At 36.4% G+C, this 19,306-nt stretch overlaps 2 protein-coding genes and 1 long non-coding RNA gene across 3 annotated transcripts; 2 read left to right on the forward strand and 1 right to left on the reverse strand.

The window, feature by feature from the left end:
- Positions 1 to 613: 613 nt before the first annotated feature.
- LOC134199900 (uncharacterized) lies at positions 614 to 9,409 on the reverse strand. Its single transcript, XM_062671605.1, has 6 exons — positions 9,395 to 9,409; positions 9,182 to 9,313; positions 8,246 to 8,362; positions 4,117 to 4,257; positions 1,706 to 1,837; positions 614 to 792 (listed from the first exon to the last, which is right to left on the reverse strand). Exons 1-6 carry the CDS (start codon positions 9,407 to 9,409, stop codon positions 628 to 630), a joined length of 702 nt encoding a protein of 233 aa, XP_062527589.1. The 3' UTR covers positions 614 to 627.
- Positions 9,410 to 13,083: 3,674 nt separating this feature from the next.
- On the forward strand, positions 13,084 to 13,784 carry LOC101740239 (uncharacterized). The gene is made up of 2 exons (XM_004929414.4): positions 13,084 to 13,358; positions 13,587 to 13,784. Exons 1-2 carry the CDS (start codon positions 13,089 to 13,091, stop codon positions 13,767 to 13,769), a joined length of 453 nt encoding a protein of 150 aa, XP_004929471.3. The 5' UTR covers positions 13,084 to 13,088; the 3' UTR covers positions 13,770 to 13,784.
- Positions 13,785 to 17,152: 3,368 nt separating this feature from the next.
- On the forward strand, positions 17,153 to 19,097 carry LOC105842111 (uncharacterized). The gene is made up of 2 exons (XR_001139885.4): positions 17,153 to 17,777; positions 18,883 to 19,097. It is a non-coding gene; the product is annotated as an uncharacterized LOC105842111 (long non-coding RNA).
- The last annotated feature ends 209 nt before the right edge of the window (positions 19,098 to 19,306 follow it).

Consider the following 19,306-nt stretch of genomic DNA (forward strand, 5'->3'; position numbering starts at 1 on the left):
ACGAATTTCCTTTTTTTTATAAGTGCGTTGATAGGTAAAGGAGCTTACGATGAAGCTTTTATTAAGTGTTCACCGAAGCCCGTACACATCACAACGTGAATGCGACCATCCATCTGGTATATGGCTCAATTGTATAGTAATTACGCAAATTATTTATTTATATTTATTATTTTTATCACACAATGTCATTCCTTCGTCGTGGAAGTCATTTGCAAAGAGGAGCTAAGTACGTATATCATTAGGGAGATACTATACGAGTAGATTGGGCGTCTGATCTCGTCGTCGTCTTTTGAGTCACAACGATTTATATTCTAAGTCTGATACGCTTTCACGCATTTATAATTTCAATTCAGGGTACGTAATGTACACGGACAAACAGACAACAAAACCATGTTTCTTTCGTGGAAAATATAACTTAATTACTAAAAATAGGTAATATCAAGAACTGAGTTCTTAGTGGAGATTAACTTAAATATATTTTAGTTTCCTTAAGTCACGGAAGTGATTCGATAAGAGGCAGAGATGTAGAAAAAAAAAGTTTAGTTGTAACCACGTCAAGCAATTTGGTATGTATTTGTTAAAATAGGATTTTTGTAGAGTGAATAAAAACGCATTTCCAAAACATTTTTATGTCTTTCTCTTGGGCAAGAAATTCATTGTCATTAAAGAACAGTCGAAGTTACAGTTTTCGTTATAGAACAGCGCTTTAAACGTCCATACGCCGAAAACATGAACGCCTTTGTAAAATGAAGCGAAGACTTCGTTTATGTTCAGTTCGAATACATAGCGTCCCTGAAAAGATGGATTGTTTATTTTCAAAATGTCACTTTTTATGTCATTTTGACAGCTGTCAAATTAGAACGCCATTCTCGAATGCAGTATGCGAATCAGAAGGTTTGAGATTACGGGTCTGTGTGCTTAGTGCGAATTTTTAATACGCTTTTATTAACTTCAGACGTATGTATGTTTGTAACGGAATCTTTGAACACGATTTTGAACCCTTTCAAAACGTCAGATTAACTCGAAATCTGGTATACTTATTAAGGACCGATGATAATAAAACATTTACAAAAATTAGAAAATTTAAATTTAACTAAAAAATTAAAAATAAATAATAGTTTTAAAAAATAACAAAATACGCTTTTATAGAAAATTCAACTTAAAAAATAGAAAATAAATTTTAAAAGTAAAAAAGTACCCCACGCTTTTTTACAATAAAATTATTTTTTCTTACACTATTTTTAATTTACAATTATTCAAATTTATTTTCTATTCTTTAGTTGAAAGTTCTATAAAAGCGTATTTTGTTAGTTTTTAGTTATTTATTTAACTTCTCTATCGCGTAAAAAATAACTTTAAGCTACGCACACACCAGGCAGTTCAATGATTATCCGTTCAATGATATTCGATTCGTTCAATATATTAAGTAATATACTTAATCGGAAAGTAACTTAAAGTTGAGTGACGCAGATTACCAACCATCAGAATCTATTTTGTCTATCTACTCTGTCTGTCTCTGTCTGTCTGTCTATAACTTTTTAATGCTTTGTGTAATTAAAAAGTTATATGACTCATTCTGGGCTCTACATAGTTTTAAAACTTTGTATTGAGTTTTTTGATACAAAATCTTTGACAATTGTCAGTACCAGGAATAATTAACAAATCGCAAGCGGGCCTCGCTAATAATGATAAAAGTTAATGTTACCTTTTTGACAATGCAGCTGTTGGTCATATTTAAATATTTGTGATAGAAATATTTAATGAACAAATTTGTGCAAGGACTCTGAGAATGTATAATGAACATTTCTGTGTTATTTGCAATTGCAGTTATTTTTCCCTGTAACAAAATTTACAAGCTGTTAGACAAAATCGTTAATTATGTCCAGACAAAACGTTGTATTCGAATCTGGATACAAACCACTTATTTTCTTTCTCTTACACTCGTAATTTTTTTTTTAATACTTATTTGGGTGGATGCGCTCACGGCCCACCTGGTGTTAAGTGGTTACTGGAGCCCATAGACATCTACAACGTAAATGCCAATGCCTACCTTGAGATATAAGCACTAAGTCTCAGTATAGTTACAACGACTGCCCCACCCTTCAAACCGAAACGCATTACTGCTTCCTCCTGCACCTACTCGTGCGGACTCACAAGAGGTTCTGCCTCTTATAAAAGCACGGTTTTAAAGCACGCTTACCTAACGTGGCACACCTAACGTGGCGAAAAAAGTCGTCGAACCATATTGCGGCATTTATCACCCCTTTAAGTGCATGGTACATTATGGTTATATAACTAGTCAGGTCATAAGTATTGTCACACAGTAAAAACTTTTCTTTTAGAATGCTGGCCACAAAAAAGTTTATTGAATTCGAATTTCAAATTGTTCATGAAAATAAAAATGTATACTTTTAGAATTTTACTCATTTTTAAATATGGAGTGGACGCTTAAAGAAGACCGTGTTGCAGTTATTGCGTTGCATCGTTGCGGTTACGCGCCAATTCAAATTTTTATCATACTGAAAAAATTGAATATAACCAAAAGATTCGTTTATCGTACCATCAAACGATACAATGAAGACTCTAGTGTAGATGACAGGTCAAGAAGTGGTCGCCCTCGGTCTGTTAGGACTCCAGCAGTGATAAAAGCTGTGAAGGCGCGAATTCAAAGAAATCCCAAACGTAAGCAGAAACTGTTGGCCCTTCAGATGGGGTTAACCAGAACCACAGTGAAAAGGGTGTTAAATGAAGACTTAGGGCTTCGGGCATATCGAAGAAAAACAGGACATCGTTTGAATGCTCGTCTAATGGACCTGAGACTGAAGAGATGCCGCGCTTTGTTGAAGCGGTACGCGGGAAAAAAATATCGGGAAATTCTTTTTTCGGATGAAAACATTTTTACCGTAGAAGAGAGCTACAACAAACAAAATGATAAGGTGTACGCACACAGTAGTGAAGAAGCGAGCAACCGTATTCCGCGTGTCCAACGAGGTCATTTTCCATCCTCGCTCATGGTATGGTTGGGAGTTTCTTATTGGGGCTTAACAGAGGTACATTTTTGTGAGAAAGGTGTAAAAACGAATGCAGTTGTGTATCAAAATACAGTCCTGATGAACCTTGTGGAACCTGTTTCTCATACCGTGTTCAGTAACAGGCACTGGGTATTCCAACAAGATTCGGCGCCAGCTCATAGAGCGAAGAGCACACAAGACTGGCTGGCGGCGCATGAAATCGACTTCATCCGGCACGAAGACTGGCCCTCCTCCAGTCCAGATTTGAATGCGTTAGATTACAAGATATGGCAACACTTGGAGGAAAAGGCGTGCTCAAAGCCTCATCCCAATTTGGAGTCACTCAAGACATCCTTGATTAAGGCAGCCGCCGATATTGACATGGACCTCGTTCGTGCTGCGATAGACGACTGGCCGCGCAGATTGAAGGCCTGTATTCAAAATCACGGAGGTCATTTTGAATAAACTTTAGTGTCATAAGAATCTATGTTTTGTTAAGTTCATTTTGGTATATGAATGGTTACATAATGAATAAACTTGTTTCAATTATTTTACATTAAACATGTGACAGAATTTATGACCTGACTAGGTAATTACAAGAAACGATAATTGGAACAATGGTAGTAACCTAAAAATAGAAGATAATTAAATTTGGTTTTCATATCATATTAAATAAAACATTTATGAACCCATTATTACATAATTCAGAGAACGCTCTATTAAATTATTTATTTGTCGCTAATCATCGACGCCACGTAATGTGCGATAAGGGTAAGAAGAAGAAGATAATTGCCTCATCTAATAAGGTGTTTTGGGTCTCTTAGCATATTCTACCGCGAAGACCACGGTGAGTACTTCTAGCAGCTATCGAAGACGGCTCTCAACTCTTTTTTACTTTCGCCACTGGGGTAAGGCCTACCGTTTTTGCCTGGATCTACATACCTTTCCCTCTACGTATTTTGAAATGCTGGAATAAACTTGCTCCTAACTTGCTGATGTTCATAGCCGTCGTTGGTCGCTTTTCAGTAGATGACCTGCTGGTTCTTTAGCCTAATGACCAATACAAAATATTGTCTGCAAAACTGATGGCTGCTATTATACCCACCTTTGACGGCGATACATCTTCCTTGACCAAAATGTTATATTCTATAATCGGATTATCGATTTTAATAAGAACGTCGGTGCAGTTTTTACGTTTAGGTCCTTTGCATTCGATTGCTTTCTCTAATTTGAGGGTAAATGGGCCCTGGAGAGAGATAGAATACAATTTAAAATAGAAAAAAAAAACTAATTTTAGCGCTTCAATATTTTGATTATAAAACAAATTATATTGCATACATAATTTAGTACTAATATACTAAATTATATTGCTTATACAAGTGAGGCATGACCAATTTCCGATGACATTTTCAGCATACCTTTCCTACGTTTCTGTAGTAAGCTGTAATGCTTGTTGTAATATTTTATGCTTACGTTATTGTTTGTTTGTTTCCATTTTGTCTTCCCTCAAAAGAAGGGGACAATTACGTCACATTAAAACGAAACGACAGATTGACATTATTTTTTAAAATCATAGTCATAGGTCAAGAGAGTGATAAATGCCACTTTTTATACCACGGGAAATAACGTTTTATTATCATAGGAAATAATCTTAATTTCATCCTTCTTTCACATTAAAAGGAAGCAATGGCTTTATCAATTGCGCAATCAAGCATAATCCCTTGAACGGATTTGGATAAAATGTCATCTTAGGCAAGTTACATTTCACGCGCGCAAAACCGCGGGCAGAGTGACACTAGATCCTTGATACTTTGGGAAGTATTTTAATTTACATTCATTAATCTCTCTCATCTATATATATAAATGTATTGCTGTTCGTTAGTCTCGCTAAAACTCGAGAACGGCTGGACCGATTTATCTAATTTTGGTCTTGAATTATTTGTGGAAGTCCAGAGAAGTTAAAAGGAAGATAAATACTTATAAAAATGCTCAGAATTAAATAAAAATAACAATTTTGTTTTTCCTTTGATAGGTCCCCCATCGGACGATTCCTTTTGTTTGTTTTAAGTTTATTTTACACAAAAGTTTAGGTCTTTTATTTATCGATTGAAGCACTACGAAGTTTGCCGGGTCAGCTAGTAGCTTTATAAGAAAGCCCACTAGTTGGCTAAAATTTTCAGTTCTGATTACATACGTTTGTCAATAGCAAAATAAAAGATAGATTGTTATTTATAAAATATATCTAAAATGCTTTGACAATTTCGTTTATTGGGCGAACACTAGTTATTGTTTTACTTGATATCATTTATTTTTGAAAAATAAATCTATTATTAAAAAAAAAGGATCAGTGTGTTTGTATCGTAATTTCTTCTCAAGACTGTTTGTCTGTCTGTCTGTGGCTCTGTTGGTTGTGGTAGAGTTTATTTTGACTTTCGACTTTCAAAACATACAAACTGGAATAAGTGATTGAATCCAATTCGACATAAAATTTATTTAATTTTACTATATTTCTTGGTTTTTTTTGAGCCTGTCCTTTTACTGTCTGACCTTTTATTGGTAGTAGGACTTCTTGTGAGTCCGCACGGGTAGGTACCACCACCCCGCCTACTTCTACCGTGAAGCAGTAATGCGTTTCGGTTTGAAGGGTGGGGCAGCCGTTGTAACTATACTGAGACTTTAGAACTTATATCTCAAGGTAGGCAGTGGCATTTACGTCGAATATGTCTATGGGCTCCAGAAACCACTTAACACCAGGTGGGCTGTAAGCTCGTCCACCAACCTAGCCAATAAAAAAAATAGAGTCAACGAAAAAACAGTGATAAATAAAGTGTCAATTGAATGTAAAAAATAATTTATTCACTTACAAAATCATAGTCACAAATCGATGGAGTGTAAGACGAGAATAATAAAATTAAGAAAACATAATACAACAAAACCATAATAATAGAATTATTTTACTAAAAATCTTCAGTAAATCGCTTTAGTAATATACAAAAACTGTGGATTCGTTTAAGGTATAAAGTTTCCATAACAAAGCTAAAATTTTTGTGCGTTTTAAAATATAATCACCTTAAATTATTTTGAAACACAATAGATAACGAAAATGGTTCGCTGTTTACAAAATGAGGATAGTTAAAGTGTATCAAATATGAATAGGAAAGATCAGATAACATTTGCGGTAGTCGAAGCGGGATTAAGCTGGTTTTTTTGTTCACGCTTCAGATTGATGCCTCCAATGAACACTACTCTAACTCAAAATTTTGAAATTTTGGTTTTCCACACAAATCGCTTCACGGTGTTAAAAGTATTACAATTAATCATTATTGATGGGGTTCGAAGCAAGAGTAAATCAGCTAGTTACACAAAAAAACCATAAATATATCTGCAATAATAAGATAGATAAAGATTTTATCAACTTTTTTCGTTTAAATGCTCCTCCTGTAAATCTACGAATTTGGAGTTAGCGTAGTGTTCATTGGAGGCATCGAGATGACAGGCTTACTAATAGAAAATGCTCTGTATTCTGTAAAGCTATGGACTAGGAAAAGCAGTTGGAAGTCGTCGCCTAAATAATAAAATTCCCCTTGTACTCGTATCAACCGATGCGACTATGCTGAGGCTCAAATTTTGTAGGCGGATATCAAATAAAATAACATTCAAAATGAAAATAATAATATATAGGTATATATCATACAACGTAGTGATAGGACGTATTTAAGCTCCTATCGGTAGGTATCTACTGAATCTACAGTAAATGTAAATAAATGTATATAAGGAATTTGTGTGTGTATATATATGTATGTGGGTATGTATATATATACGAGTACACCGGGATTTTATTATTTAGGTGACGGCTTCCAACTGCTTTTCCTAGTCCATAGCATTTCAATTGATTGGTACACCGCGTGTAATTAGTTTCCAAACGATTCTTTTCTACCTAATGGTTGTCTGAAAGAGATCGCTCTTAGCGATAAGACCGCCAATTGTACATTCTTTTGTTTTTAATGTTTCGCATCGTTTATTTTTTTGGTGTACAATAAAGAATACTCTCTCTCTCTCTCTCTCTCTCTTTCTCTCTCTAAATAATTCACAATTCTGTCGCACTTAACACTAAACATCCCAGCATTAATTCTCGCTATATTTAAAAAATAACTAAACGGGCATATTGACTTATATTTAGTAGACGTAATTAATAATTGTTATAAACATAAATTAATTATTGTGTATATGAAAATAGTAATGCAATAAATCATAAAATTAAGTTCTAACGTTCTAAGCTCTTTCTATTTCACTATCTGTAGGTACTGTCAACAAAATTAACGTTACTATCTTTTTCATCCCTAATAACAATAGTTGTTGTGTTTTGTATATTTGACTTAATCCCGTTTAGTTTATCGATATTCATTCTCACAATTGATGTCACTTTCGCTCGAACCATATCAGTCTTGCTGTCTTCTCTCGTCAAATAATTAATATGGCTTTTTAGGTTGGACGTCGAGGCGGCGTGGTAGGTAGCCAACGTAGTGGTCTTCCTTCGGGGCGATCTTAATCTCGAAACCATAAAAAAAAATACCTAAAGTTCAATCTGTGGCTTATTTCTTCTTTTTTTAGATGTCGCCGTACAACTTTAACTACACAGTTTTAAAATTGTTATTATTCTTTTTTTATTAGTTTTAGTAACTATTTATTACTTTTAATTTCGCAATACTCTAAAAATTTGTACAATTTGGCCGACGAGCTCGTGACAAAACATGACATAGTTTTGTTTGGGGACTACTCAAATATATCTCTTCTTGGGACAGTATACGTTATTTACCACTAGGTATCCTTTTTGCTTCGATTACATTATAGTTATGCGTTTCGCTTTGTAGAATGGAACAAGTGATGGAAATAAGTAGGTAAGATATAATTTTTTTTAATTGCTAGAATGGGTGGACGAGCTCACAGCCCACCTGGTGTTAAGTGGTTACTGCAGCCCATAGACATCTACAACGTAAATGCGCCACCCACCTTGAGATATAAGTTCTAAGGTCTCAAGTATAGTTACAAGGGCTGCCTCAAGCCGAAACGCATTTCAATTCACGGCAGTAATAGGCAGGGTGGTGGTATCTACCCGCGCGGACTCACAAGAGGTCTCTCCCACGCCGTAAAGTAAGTAAAAAATTAAGGCAGATAAAAATCATTTATTGTTTCTTATCTTTTGGCATAAATTCTATGTCGCAAATGGAACACACGAAGTTACAGTGATTCCCGTAGACAGTCGCCTTAAACGTCCAATTTCCATAAACAAAGGACCCGGCATAATAGCTCTCGAATAAGTCTTCGTAATCTAATTTGAACGTGTATTGACCCTGGAATTTTATGTAGTCACAATTATTTGTAAATTCACCCTGACACGGAAAAACTGTTTTTAATATCTACAGTTTAATTCCATAAATTTGCATGTTATTACTTCAATGAGAAAAAAAAGACGTGTGGCACTCGGAGACTGCCGCGGTAAAGCTATTGCATTGCATTTTTTATCAACTTATGCAATTATAAATCGACAATAATAATTTAATATTAAAACAACAATAAAATAAGATCCGGCGAGAAACTCAGTGGTCTAACTTTCAATGAATCTGCTACATTGTGAGTATTCCATTTTGACCGCGCACTCACTAGAGGGTGCTACATGGGATAGAGACACGCCTTTGGATGCTAGTTCTAACTCTCATTCGCCCAGAATCAACGGTTTAGCTAGTTTATTTTTAATGCCACTCCAATCACTGAATGAGTAGTAGGAGTAGTAATAAAATTCTTCGACTAAGCGATAGAAAATGGCACGCCCAACGCATTGTAATGTGATATAATTTTCTATTTTACAATTCCGTTTGTCGTCGATGGATGGCGCTTGACGCAAAAGCTGAATCGCGCTATCGTTGTGTTACCCACGAAATTATATCACATATTTTGATAGCACATAAATCGGTGTTTAGACTTCTTACTTTAAACACTACACAAGCGCAACGTGTGAATGTATTGAACGCGAGCTAACTACATAGTAGGCGTAGTGAGGGGTGGAAGGTTTTTTTCGTTACGGAATTTCACGATTCCGCTTTCAAGCTGCGCTCAAGGCCCGTGATAAAATCTATGCAATAGCTTAATAAAACAAAAACAATTTAATTTACTTTCAAAATAACGCATTGTGAGGTTGCATTCAGTTTTGTTTTCAGGATAGGCCTAATGAATAAATGATCACATGGCTTGTTCATTTGCAGCCTCATCACTTCCTTGCCGTTTGAGGTGGCCACTATTTTCCCCTGAAAAACCAAAATATATAGTAATTTGCTTTGTATGGTTTTCTATATTGGGCTACTCGTCGAAGCTGATATCAAGCTTACAAGATCTCTATGCATTTTTACTCGCTTAGAAGTGTACTCAAGAATCTCTTCAAATTCCAATATACGGTTTTTTTTATTGCCCTTGTAGGCAGACGAGCATACGATCCACCTGATGGTGAGTGGTTACCGTCGCCCATGGACTTTAGTAACGCCAGGAGCAGAGCCAAGCCGCTGCCTACCGCTTACGCTTAATTTACGAAGCATAATTGCTCATGTCCAGCAGTGGACCGTTATAGGCTGATGATGATGAAGCAATTAAGACTTCAACCTTTTATATCAAGGTTGACGATGAAGATACGTATCATATCTAATGAAAAAGCTACCAAAAGTACCCATTTGAGTTCATGAGAAATCCCTAACTATTTGTCGGAGACATCGGTTAATGAATGCATGTGCTGCGTGATGTCCTATTCTGATCGTAATTATAAACAGTCAAGTCAGCAGCATCTACTAAATCTGCGACCCCTTCAATAGAAATCACGGAAGATTGTAATACGCAAGTGAGTGACATTCACATTTTTATAATTTTTAACGAATAAATTCAAGGAATAAAATGACAAAAAAATAAATAAATAATGTAAGAGTCTCTAATTATTGTTGCTTAAAACTCCATACTTTTGTAGGGGAAACATTTTCGAGAATAGTGATGTTGTAATATATACTGTTGTCATCAATTTTTACTGAGATCAAAGTGCAGTCTTTGTTCTTCGGTCCCTTACAAATTTCCAAATTTCTTAGAGCTATCTTAAATGAACCCTGAAAACAAAGATACGAAGACCATTAATTTCTCAGCAGGTACTTTATTAATAATAATAGCATATTGGATAAAGTACATAAGTTATTATTTCATTTATTATTTTTATTTTTATTTTATATATTTTACTTCTTTCACTTATTATGGTTTATTTTAAAAAAAATTAGATTATTTTTCATTACGTAATGAAATGGCATGTATCTCACCTTTTCAAATAACTAACAAATAGTCACAAACATTGATTTTCAATTCGATGATTTGAATATCTGATATGCTATTGAAAGTACGTACGAGAAGTACTTCATGCCTATATATTTTAAGCTGGTACAAAAGACTGCTCCGCGGTGGAAATAGGCAAAGATGTGATCGATCCGTGCAGTCTCGTAATATTTTTCCTACTATTTCTTAAAATTGAATAATTAGCCTTTCTGATGCTCGTCTAATTAAATTTACTAATATTAAAAAAAGGCTTACGTAGCTATTTCCTTCCTTCGCGTGAATCATGTAAATTGAAAGAGAAATTAATACAAGATACACTTTTAACATTTTGACGAAAATGTATAAATGAAATAAATTGTACATGCAAAATTATTGAAAAACAACATTAAAGATCACAAAACGCTGAGGAGACGCGGGCATGTGCCGACCAATAGTTGAATTGATTTATTTAAGGCAAACTATGATAAGGATTTTTTTAGAAGAACAATGATGATTATTTATCAGCCATTTATCGTAACGTTACGATAGAGTCGGAACAGAGTATAATTCAAATGGTTTTATTTCATTTGAAGTTATATATAAGAAAATCGGAATACTTTTTTCAAAAAAATGCTCAACAAACGGATTCGGGTATAGGTTTTATTGTATACATGTTGGGATTGGAGCTGTGGCTGCTTAGTAGACGAAAAATCGGATAAGAACTTGAAGTGCCCTTTTAATGCTCAGACTGGGAACGGGGAAAAGGTGTAGTTAGTGGAATTTACTACGCTTTTTTAACGGTAACAGCTGTCGCTTATTTACGTAGCTTGGCCCGATGTAAAAGTATTGATACATTACAACATGACATGAGTGAGATTTGGAGAAATAACAAAAATTGCTGTTTTCAATTTTACTGCTAATATTCTATGTAGTCCCTAATGCTGGTGAATTATATTCTCTAAGAACGAGCTGATATAAATCACTTTACGCTGCAATTCAGATTTTGACATAGGTGAAAAGCGGGAAACAGTGTTTTATTTTGTTTAAATTGCAGTGCTTGTCTGATGACTCCTTACTATATAGTTAGTATTTGTACTTATTAACTCTATGCTCCTTACTGAGTCAAATTTACCCATCGCTGATTTCCCCCATCCTCCTATTTTGGAACAATTTACAATTTGATTGTTATTATTAAAAGACCAATCATGGTAATCGCTCTGATACAGTCTAATAACAATAAAAGCTACCATAATTTAGTCAAAACATTTCATACACGTGAATTATTTGCGCAAGTTAAATTTATTTAATCGTGATAGGCTGTAACTGTTTAGGTCCCCGTTATTATTTAGTTTGTATATCAATGATATACCCCGGTCTCCGGAGACCCATCTAGCGCTCTTCGCCGATGACACGGCTATCTACTACTCGTGTAGGAAGATGTCGCTGCTTCATCGGCGACTCCAGATCGCAGTAGCCACCATGGGACAGTGGTTCCGGAAGTGGCGAATTGACATCAACCCCACGAAAAGCGCAGCGGTGCTCTTCAAAAGGGGTCGCCCTCTGAACATCACTTCGAGCATCCCACTCCGTAGTAGGCGTGCAAACACCTCCGCCGTTAGTCCCATCACTCTCTTTGGCCAGCCCATACCGTGGGTCTCGAAGGTCAAATATCTAGGCGTCACCCTCGACAGAGGGATGACATTCCGTCCCCATATAAAAACGGTACGCGCCCGCGCCGCGTTTATACTAGGACGACTCTATCCAATGCTTTGTAGTCGAAGCAAACTGTCCCTCCGCAATAAGGTAACTCTCTACAAAACTTGCATACGCCCCGTCATGACGTATGCAAGCGTAGTGTTCGCTCACGCAGCCCGCACCCACTTGAAATCCCTTCAGGTTATTCAATCACGATTCTGCAGGATAGCCGTCGGAGCGCCATGGTTCCTTAGGAATGTGGATCTCCACGATGACCTGGAGCTCGACTCTCTTAGTAAGTATCTACAGTCGGCATCGCTGCGCCATTTTGAGAAGGCGGCACGACATGAGAACCCTCTCATCGTAGCCGCTGGAAATTACATACCCGACCCAGTAGACCGAATGGTAAACCGTCGACGTCGCCCAAAGCACGTCATTACGGATCCTCCTGATCCATTAACGGTGCTTTTAGGCACCACAAGCACCGGTCACCGTCCTTGTCGAACCCGTCGCTTGCGACGAAGGGCTCGACGAGAGAACTAACCCATAGACACAGCCCACTGAGTTTCTCGCCGGATCTTCTCAGTGGGTCGGGTTTCCGATCCGGTGGTAGATTCTGCGAAGCACTGCTCTTGCTAGGGTCAGTGTTAGCAACTCTCCGGTTGAGCCCCGCGAGCTCACCTACAAATGTTAGGGCGAAGCTGAAATAGCCTCTCAAGGCTATCAGAATAGGCAGAAAAAAAACTGTTTAGGTCTTCTCCTTTGTAGAAATTTGAAAAAAAATACATAAATAAAATAGTCAGAAGCTTACGGTCCATCTGTGTTTAAGCGAGCTCTGAAGGCCTCAAAAACTACAATTCGAATGCTATTGCACACTTTGACTAAAGTCTCGATTGATCCAATTTATTTTGCAATTACCGCCTTAAGATTTATTTTTAAGATAGCATGTTTTATGTGTTTATTATATTTATGTAAGTTGATATTTATAATACTTCTGAACGGAAAGATATGACGCGTACGATATATAGATGACAGATGTCAAAACAAATGACTAAACATGTCGTGCCAATAATTCTGAAATCATTTAGCTTAGGCCTGGTGATTGCTGCAGGTGGGCTTTGGGCTTGTTCAGGAGTTGATCCAAGACCGATTTACAAAGACCAACAAGTTTTGATAGGTGGGACGATATGGAGCCAAATAGTAATACCTCTGGGATTGATTATTTCTAAAGTTGTCGAAGATAACTTGGATAATTTTGTACACGGCTACTTTTTGATTTCCGGAGCTATTCTTTTGGGTGGGACCGGCGCGGTTCTGGTTAGTTTGGAGCTGAGATAAAATTTAAGATTTAGGCTATAGTTGTTTACACGGACTTTTTTATTAAGAAGTATTTGTTTACGTAGAGTTTAAATAATGTTAGTTTGAGAACCTCAATTTTTTTTCGAAAATTTTTCACGTTTGTAGCAAAGCAAATTGAACATAGTATTTTTTATGAAAATGCAGAGGCGTAATTCGAAAGTAATACATTTTCTGTGTTTTTGTAAGATTGTTGGCGAGTACAAGATTATACAAAGACGACAAAGAAGAGATCTCCAACAAGAACCACCAGTTCCTCCGAAATTGATTATTAAAGAGAAAGACAAAGTTAATATCGTGATTAGCATTATTGTGTTGATAGCAGCGTTATTTACGTTTTCCGAATTTTTAATTGTGATTTTTATGGATTAAAGATGAACAAATTTATTTGTCTTACTTTCAAGGCTGCTAGGAAGCAATGCAATTGAAATCGTCGTGGCCTAAGAGATAAGACGTCCGGTGCATTCGCGTTGAGCGATGCACCTGTGTTCGAATCTCAGGCGGGTACCAATTTTTCTAATGAATTACGTTCTCAACACATGTTCACGATTGACTTCCAACGTGAAAGAATAACATCGTGTAATAGAAGTGAAACCCGCAAAATTATAATTTGCATAATTACTGGTGGTAGGACCTCTTGTGAGTCCGCGCGGGTAGGTACTTACCGCCTGCCTATTTCTGCCGTGAAGCAGTAATGCGTTTAGGTTTGAAGGGCGGGGCAGCCGTTGTAACTATACTGAGATCTTAGAACTTATATCCAAGGTGGGTGGCTCATTTACGTCGTAGATGTCCATGGGCTCCAGTAACCACTTAACATCAGGTGGGCTCTGAGCTCGTCCACCCATCTAAGCAATAAAAAAAAAGCTATAAATATTTCAAATTTAAATACCACCACAAACAATTTTATACCTGCTGCCTATCTTTGATCGCGTGGCTGGTCTGGTAATTGGTATCTCTGACTGCTTTACTGCTATATACACCACGGTTCCAACTTTGATTCCCTGTTGGAGTTCAATCTAATCTTAAAATAAAAAATATCTATTTATGAAAATAAATAAATATTTTTAATATAAAACAACAATACACCCAAATATATTTGTCACATATGCGAAATTCGACCACTCATAATACTTTGTGTACCGGAGAGTCTGTAGACGTGAATGCCTTGAGTACACTTTGAGTTCATGAGTACGAAGTCTAATTTGCATTATGTCTATCTTACCCTTCAAACTGGGAATTTGGCAAAATGCAAAACTTTCAACGAAAAATACTGCAATAATGTCCCCTAGGGTCAATACATTCCAGGCCCATTGAATATCATTTCCAGAACGACATCCTGTTTGTCCCATCTGAACATCTGCAACTGAACTAAAGGACGATCATTCATTCATTTATCCCTCAATTCAGTTTACCATACTATAGAGTCACCACGAAATGAAGAACAAAAATACTTGTGCTTATAATTAACAGTAAGCTCTTATGATATCTATATATTAATACGTGAAGCAAAAACATTGTATCCCTTTTTACGAAAATTGCGTGGACGGAGGAGTATGAAATTTTCCACACTTATACAGAATATAAAGAAGAAGTGCACATGCTAATATTTTTTTAAAATAATGTTTGTTCTTGACGTCTGTGGTCAAATTAAGAATAGATTAAATATTGTTTGTCTTTATCAATATTTTTTTATAGTGTAGCCTTGGTGAAATTTGTGATTATAGAAGTATAAAATACAATCATAACAGTGTAAAAACTTACAATTCCAATTAATTATAGTCGAATTTCGACTACTGCGGGACCTCTAAGTATACTCGTAATTGACATTAATAAAATTGATATTTAAAAATTCACTTTCCAGTCATAAAGTTTGGAAAATGTAAATAAATGGTTCTATTAAGGAAAACTGATATATTTACGTTTATTCTAATCTAATACAAAACAGTTTTCCAGCTCAGTTTTCTAGTTATTTCCCTTGTTTAAATTGACGCAATTATCACGCTTTCTATTGCAAATATTTTTGTTGCAACTGTTATCAACTGGTAATTACTCATTCCTTAAGTATTTCTCCAGTACAAGATTTTAAAATATGTCGCTAATCCAAAATCCTTGAACTGTACACAATGAATTTTACTCATTACTAGCGACCCGCCCTCGCTTCGCTTCGGAAACATTAAAACACACATGAAACCAAAAAAAAAAAAAAAGTAGCCTATGTTCATCAGGGACAATGTCGGCTTCTAATGGAAAAAGAATTTTTCAAATCGGTCCAGTAGTTTCGGAGCCTATTAGAAAACAAACAAACAAACAAATCTTTCCTCTTTATAATATTAGTATAGATGTGAGATCTGCTTATTTGTTTGTAGATTTAACTGCTGTAACGCTGGGTCTAGACCTGTTTCTTATTTCCATAATTGGCAGCAAATGGGCCACCAGGTTGTAAATGGTTAGCGTCGCTCATGCAATTTAGCAAGGTCAAGGACACGACCAAGACCACTCACTACATTTGGTGAAGACTGTTTTCAAGGCTAATTTGGTGAAGTACATATCATAGTGCTCCGGGAACACCGTCAAGGCTTATTTATGGTGAAGGCTTTATATTAAAGCTAGAGGGTACGTGGCAAAAATGATGACGTAATACGTACTGTCGAGTCGTTTCCCGGTCGAAATCAATGTGTTTCTATCAGAAATCGGGCTATTAAAATAACTGAAGGTCATTACTGACCTATAATAAAATCTTAGGCTGTGGCCGCTGAGTGCCTGAACATTGAGTTGTACTGCTATTTGTACGTATTCATAAAAATATATTTAAAGTGGATAAAAGTTCGGAAACCTACTTGATAATATTTGTCACTGGTGCCTCTTGTGAGTCCGCACATGAAGGTACCACCACCCTGCCTATTTCTGCCGTGAAGCAGTCATGTGTTTCGATTTGAAGGGTGGGGCAGCCGTTGTAACTATACTGAGACCTTAAACTTATATCTTATGGTGGGTGGCGCATTTACGTTGTAGATGTCTATGGGCTCCAGTGACTGTTTAACACCAGTTGGGCTGTGAGCTCGTCCACCCATCTAAGCAATAAAAAAAAACATATGAAGTGTATGAAACGGTATGTATGTGTATTTATATGATTTTGCACAAATTTTCAACATTGATCATGTTCGTCCATCGTTGTTTTACAACTTCAATTGGAGTTTATACAATACCAAATAATGTATTATAATAAAGTAAAGAAGTTTCACACTGAAGGCGTAACTAATTTTTTTAATATAAAAGTTGAACCTTTCATAATTAAATGCCTCAAGTCAGGATTTCTCCTGTGTTATGTATACCTCATACACGCATACGACTTATGAATATTTCAAAACGCGAAATGTGTTAAGATAAAAAGAAATTGCACTGACCGAGAGTCACCCTGGTTTACTAGACCAAAGACATGAAAAACCAATTACTTAATTAACCAGTGTATTCAAAAGAGCCGAAGATTGATTCACATTGGGCCGGTCACATCTATCGGGCCAGCGACCCAGGTGGGGGAGGAAAGTCCTCGAATGGAGGCCACGGATGGGTTCCAAGAGCATCCTCCGACCAGGTGGACCGACGACTTAGTGCGCACGGCGGGAAGTCGTTGGATGCGGAAAGCGGAGGACCGCATTATGTGGAAGGCATTGAGGAAGGCCTATGTCCAGCAGTGAGCAGATAAAGGCTGATGATGATGAAGAAGATTTATTTGCTCATATACTCATATCAGAACATATTGTAAGTCCGCCTAATCATTCAGTCTATTTCTGCCGCGTGGTAGTCATGCGTTCCGGCTTGAAGGCTGAGTAGGTCGTTGAACAATACAATTTATATCATTTACATTATCATTACAATTCAAACTCGTTTCTTAAAGTCGTTGGCAGCATTCACGTTGTGATGTTAATAGGCTCCGGGTACAGCCTAAGTTCGGAGGCTAGTTCACAATTAACCAAAAGAAGTGTACGGCGACCTTTTAATTCAAAACTTGAAGTAAAATTTGTGGATACCACAAGGCTGTTTGGAAAACATCATATTGGCTTAAGAGCTCTAGAGAGAGATAAAAGTATGATGTGCCAGCTCATATCAGCTCAGATCTTTCTCTCTCTTACCAAAACAGATTCGGTGTCCAAGCATTAGAACAAATCCACTGTGATTTGTGAAACAAACTCTGAATATTAGTATTTGTGAAGAAATATTTTAAAGCATTTTCAGTGCAGTGGAACAGAGACTTATGCAAATTTAAAACACTTATGCACTCAAGTATAAATATTGTTATCTTCATTAAAGTTAAGCCTTTTTGATTACTGCTACTACAAGAAAGACGCACGTAGCATATGGAAGTAAAATGGCGTTAGGATTGTGAGTATAAAATATTTTTTTTCAAATAAATAACTCTAATTTGAATTGGCTGGCACGCTCATGGTGCAGTAGTGGGATTGGTTTGAGTTTACAGGTGTTTTTGTTGCTTTAGATGGGCAGATCAACTCACGACCCATTATAGCTGTGTGGTTATTGGAGTCGATAGGCTTCATAGCGTGAAATATTAGGCTTAAATTCTATTGGAATAATAGCCGTTGTATTATTTAGAACAGGAGGCATTATTGCATCGTACCATAAAAAGTAGGACCTTGGTCTCGATTTGAGTATGTTCATTTACCGAAAATGGTTACTAAGTATTCAATGTATGACCAAGAAGCGCAGTGCCACAGAGTACGTTGAGCCGAGTGTCATTGGTTTGATTCCCGTTTCGGTCAAATATTTGTTTGACGAACAGGTTTGTTTGCTCTAAATCCCAGGCACGTGTTTAATTAATTATACATATGTAAACGGGTTTCTACGTACTTGATAACTCTACTGTTTAAAATTGACAATTACGTGCCTACTGTATAGAAAATCTTAGTTTGGAGTTAGATGACTGTGTGCAATTTGTTCCCGATTATTTCATCATCATCATTAGCCTATAGTAGTTCACCGTCGGACATATACCTCTCCAATTGCATGCCACTAAGCATAATTCTCGGCTTCTATCATCCAGCTCTTACTAACTGCCCTGCATAGATCGTCTCTCCACCGAGCCTGAGGGCGACTTGCACTACGTTTGCCAATTCGCGGTTTCCACTCAAGAACACGTTTACCCCAACGGTAACCAGCTCTCCGATTGCCACTTCAGCATACTAATCTGTTGTGAATTAAATAATAATTAAATACAGGATGCGGTCATGTTAATTACAAAAATCGACTTAGTTTTAAGGGTGGATGAGCCGCGTTGTTTTCGTTTCAGTTTTATTTTAATAAATTCCAAGAAGTTCGATTAACTCGAAAAATTGCACACGCATACACATCAAATAATTTGACAATATTTTAGCTGAAGACCCTTCTGAAGAACTGATTAGTTCGGACATGTTATTAAAGTGCTTATTATTATTTTTTCTAAACTACAATTAACATCTTCTTTTCATTTCAGTCTACTTATCACCGGTATTTTAGCGTTTGGAGCTTATTGGACTACGAAATATTTAATGAGTAGTCCTGACAACAATTTTTCTTCTACAACTGTCATGCCGACAACGATGTCCTCAACGCTACCACCCGGGCTGTTATAGCGTAATACTGTAGAATTTAAGATAACTGTAAATATGTTATTAATTTAAGAATGAAATTAAAAGAAAATTAAAAACCTACATGCATTTAAATATTGGTTATTTAAAAAAACAACGAGAATACGAAATGTTAAACTGTCAAGATGATCGAGTAAAATCTAAACTCACACCAAAGACTTTGCAAGAGAACAGAGTGACTAAAACGCTTTTCCTGACTCACTACGGCTGCTTACTCTGTCTATTAAACTAGGTACTATCCTAGGAACTTGTGATGGGCTTGTTACAAGT

Source organism: Bombyx mori, chromosome 12, assembly GCF_030269925.1.
Source record: "Bombyx mori chromosome 12, ASM3026992v2".
Lineage (NCBI taxonomy): Eukaryota > Metazoa > Arthropoda > Insecta > Lepidoptera > Bombycidae > Bombyx > Bombyx mori.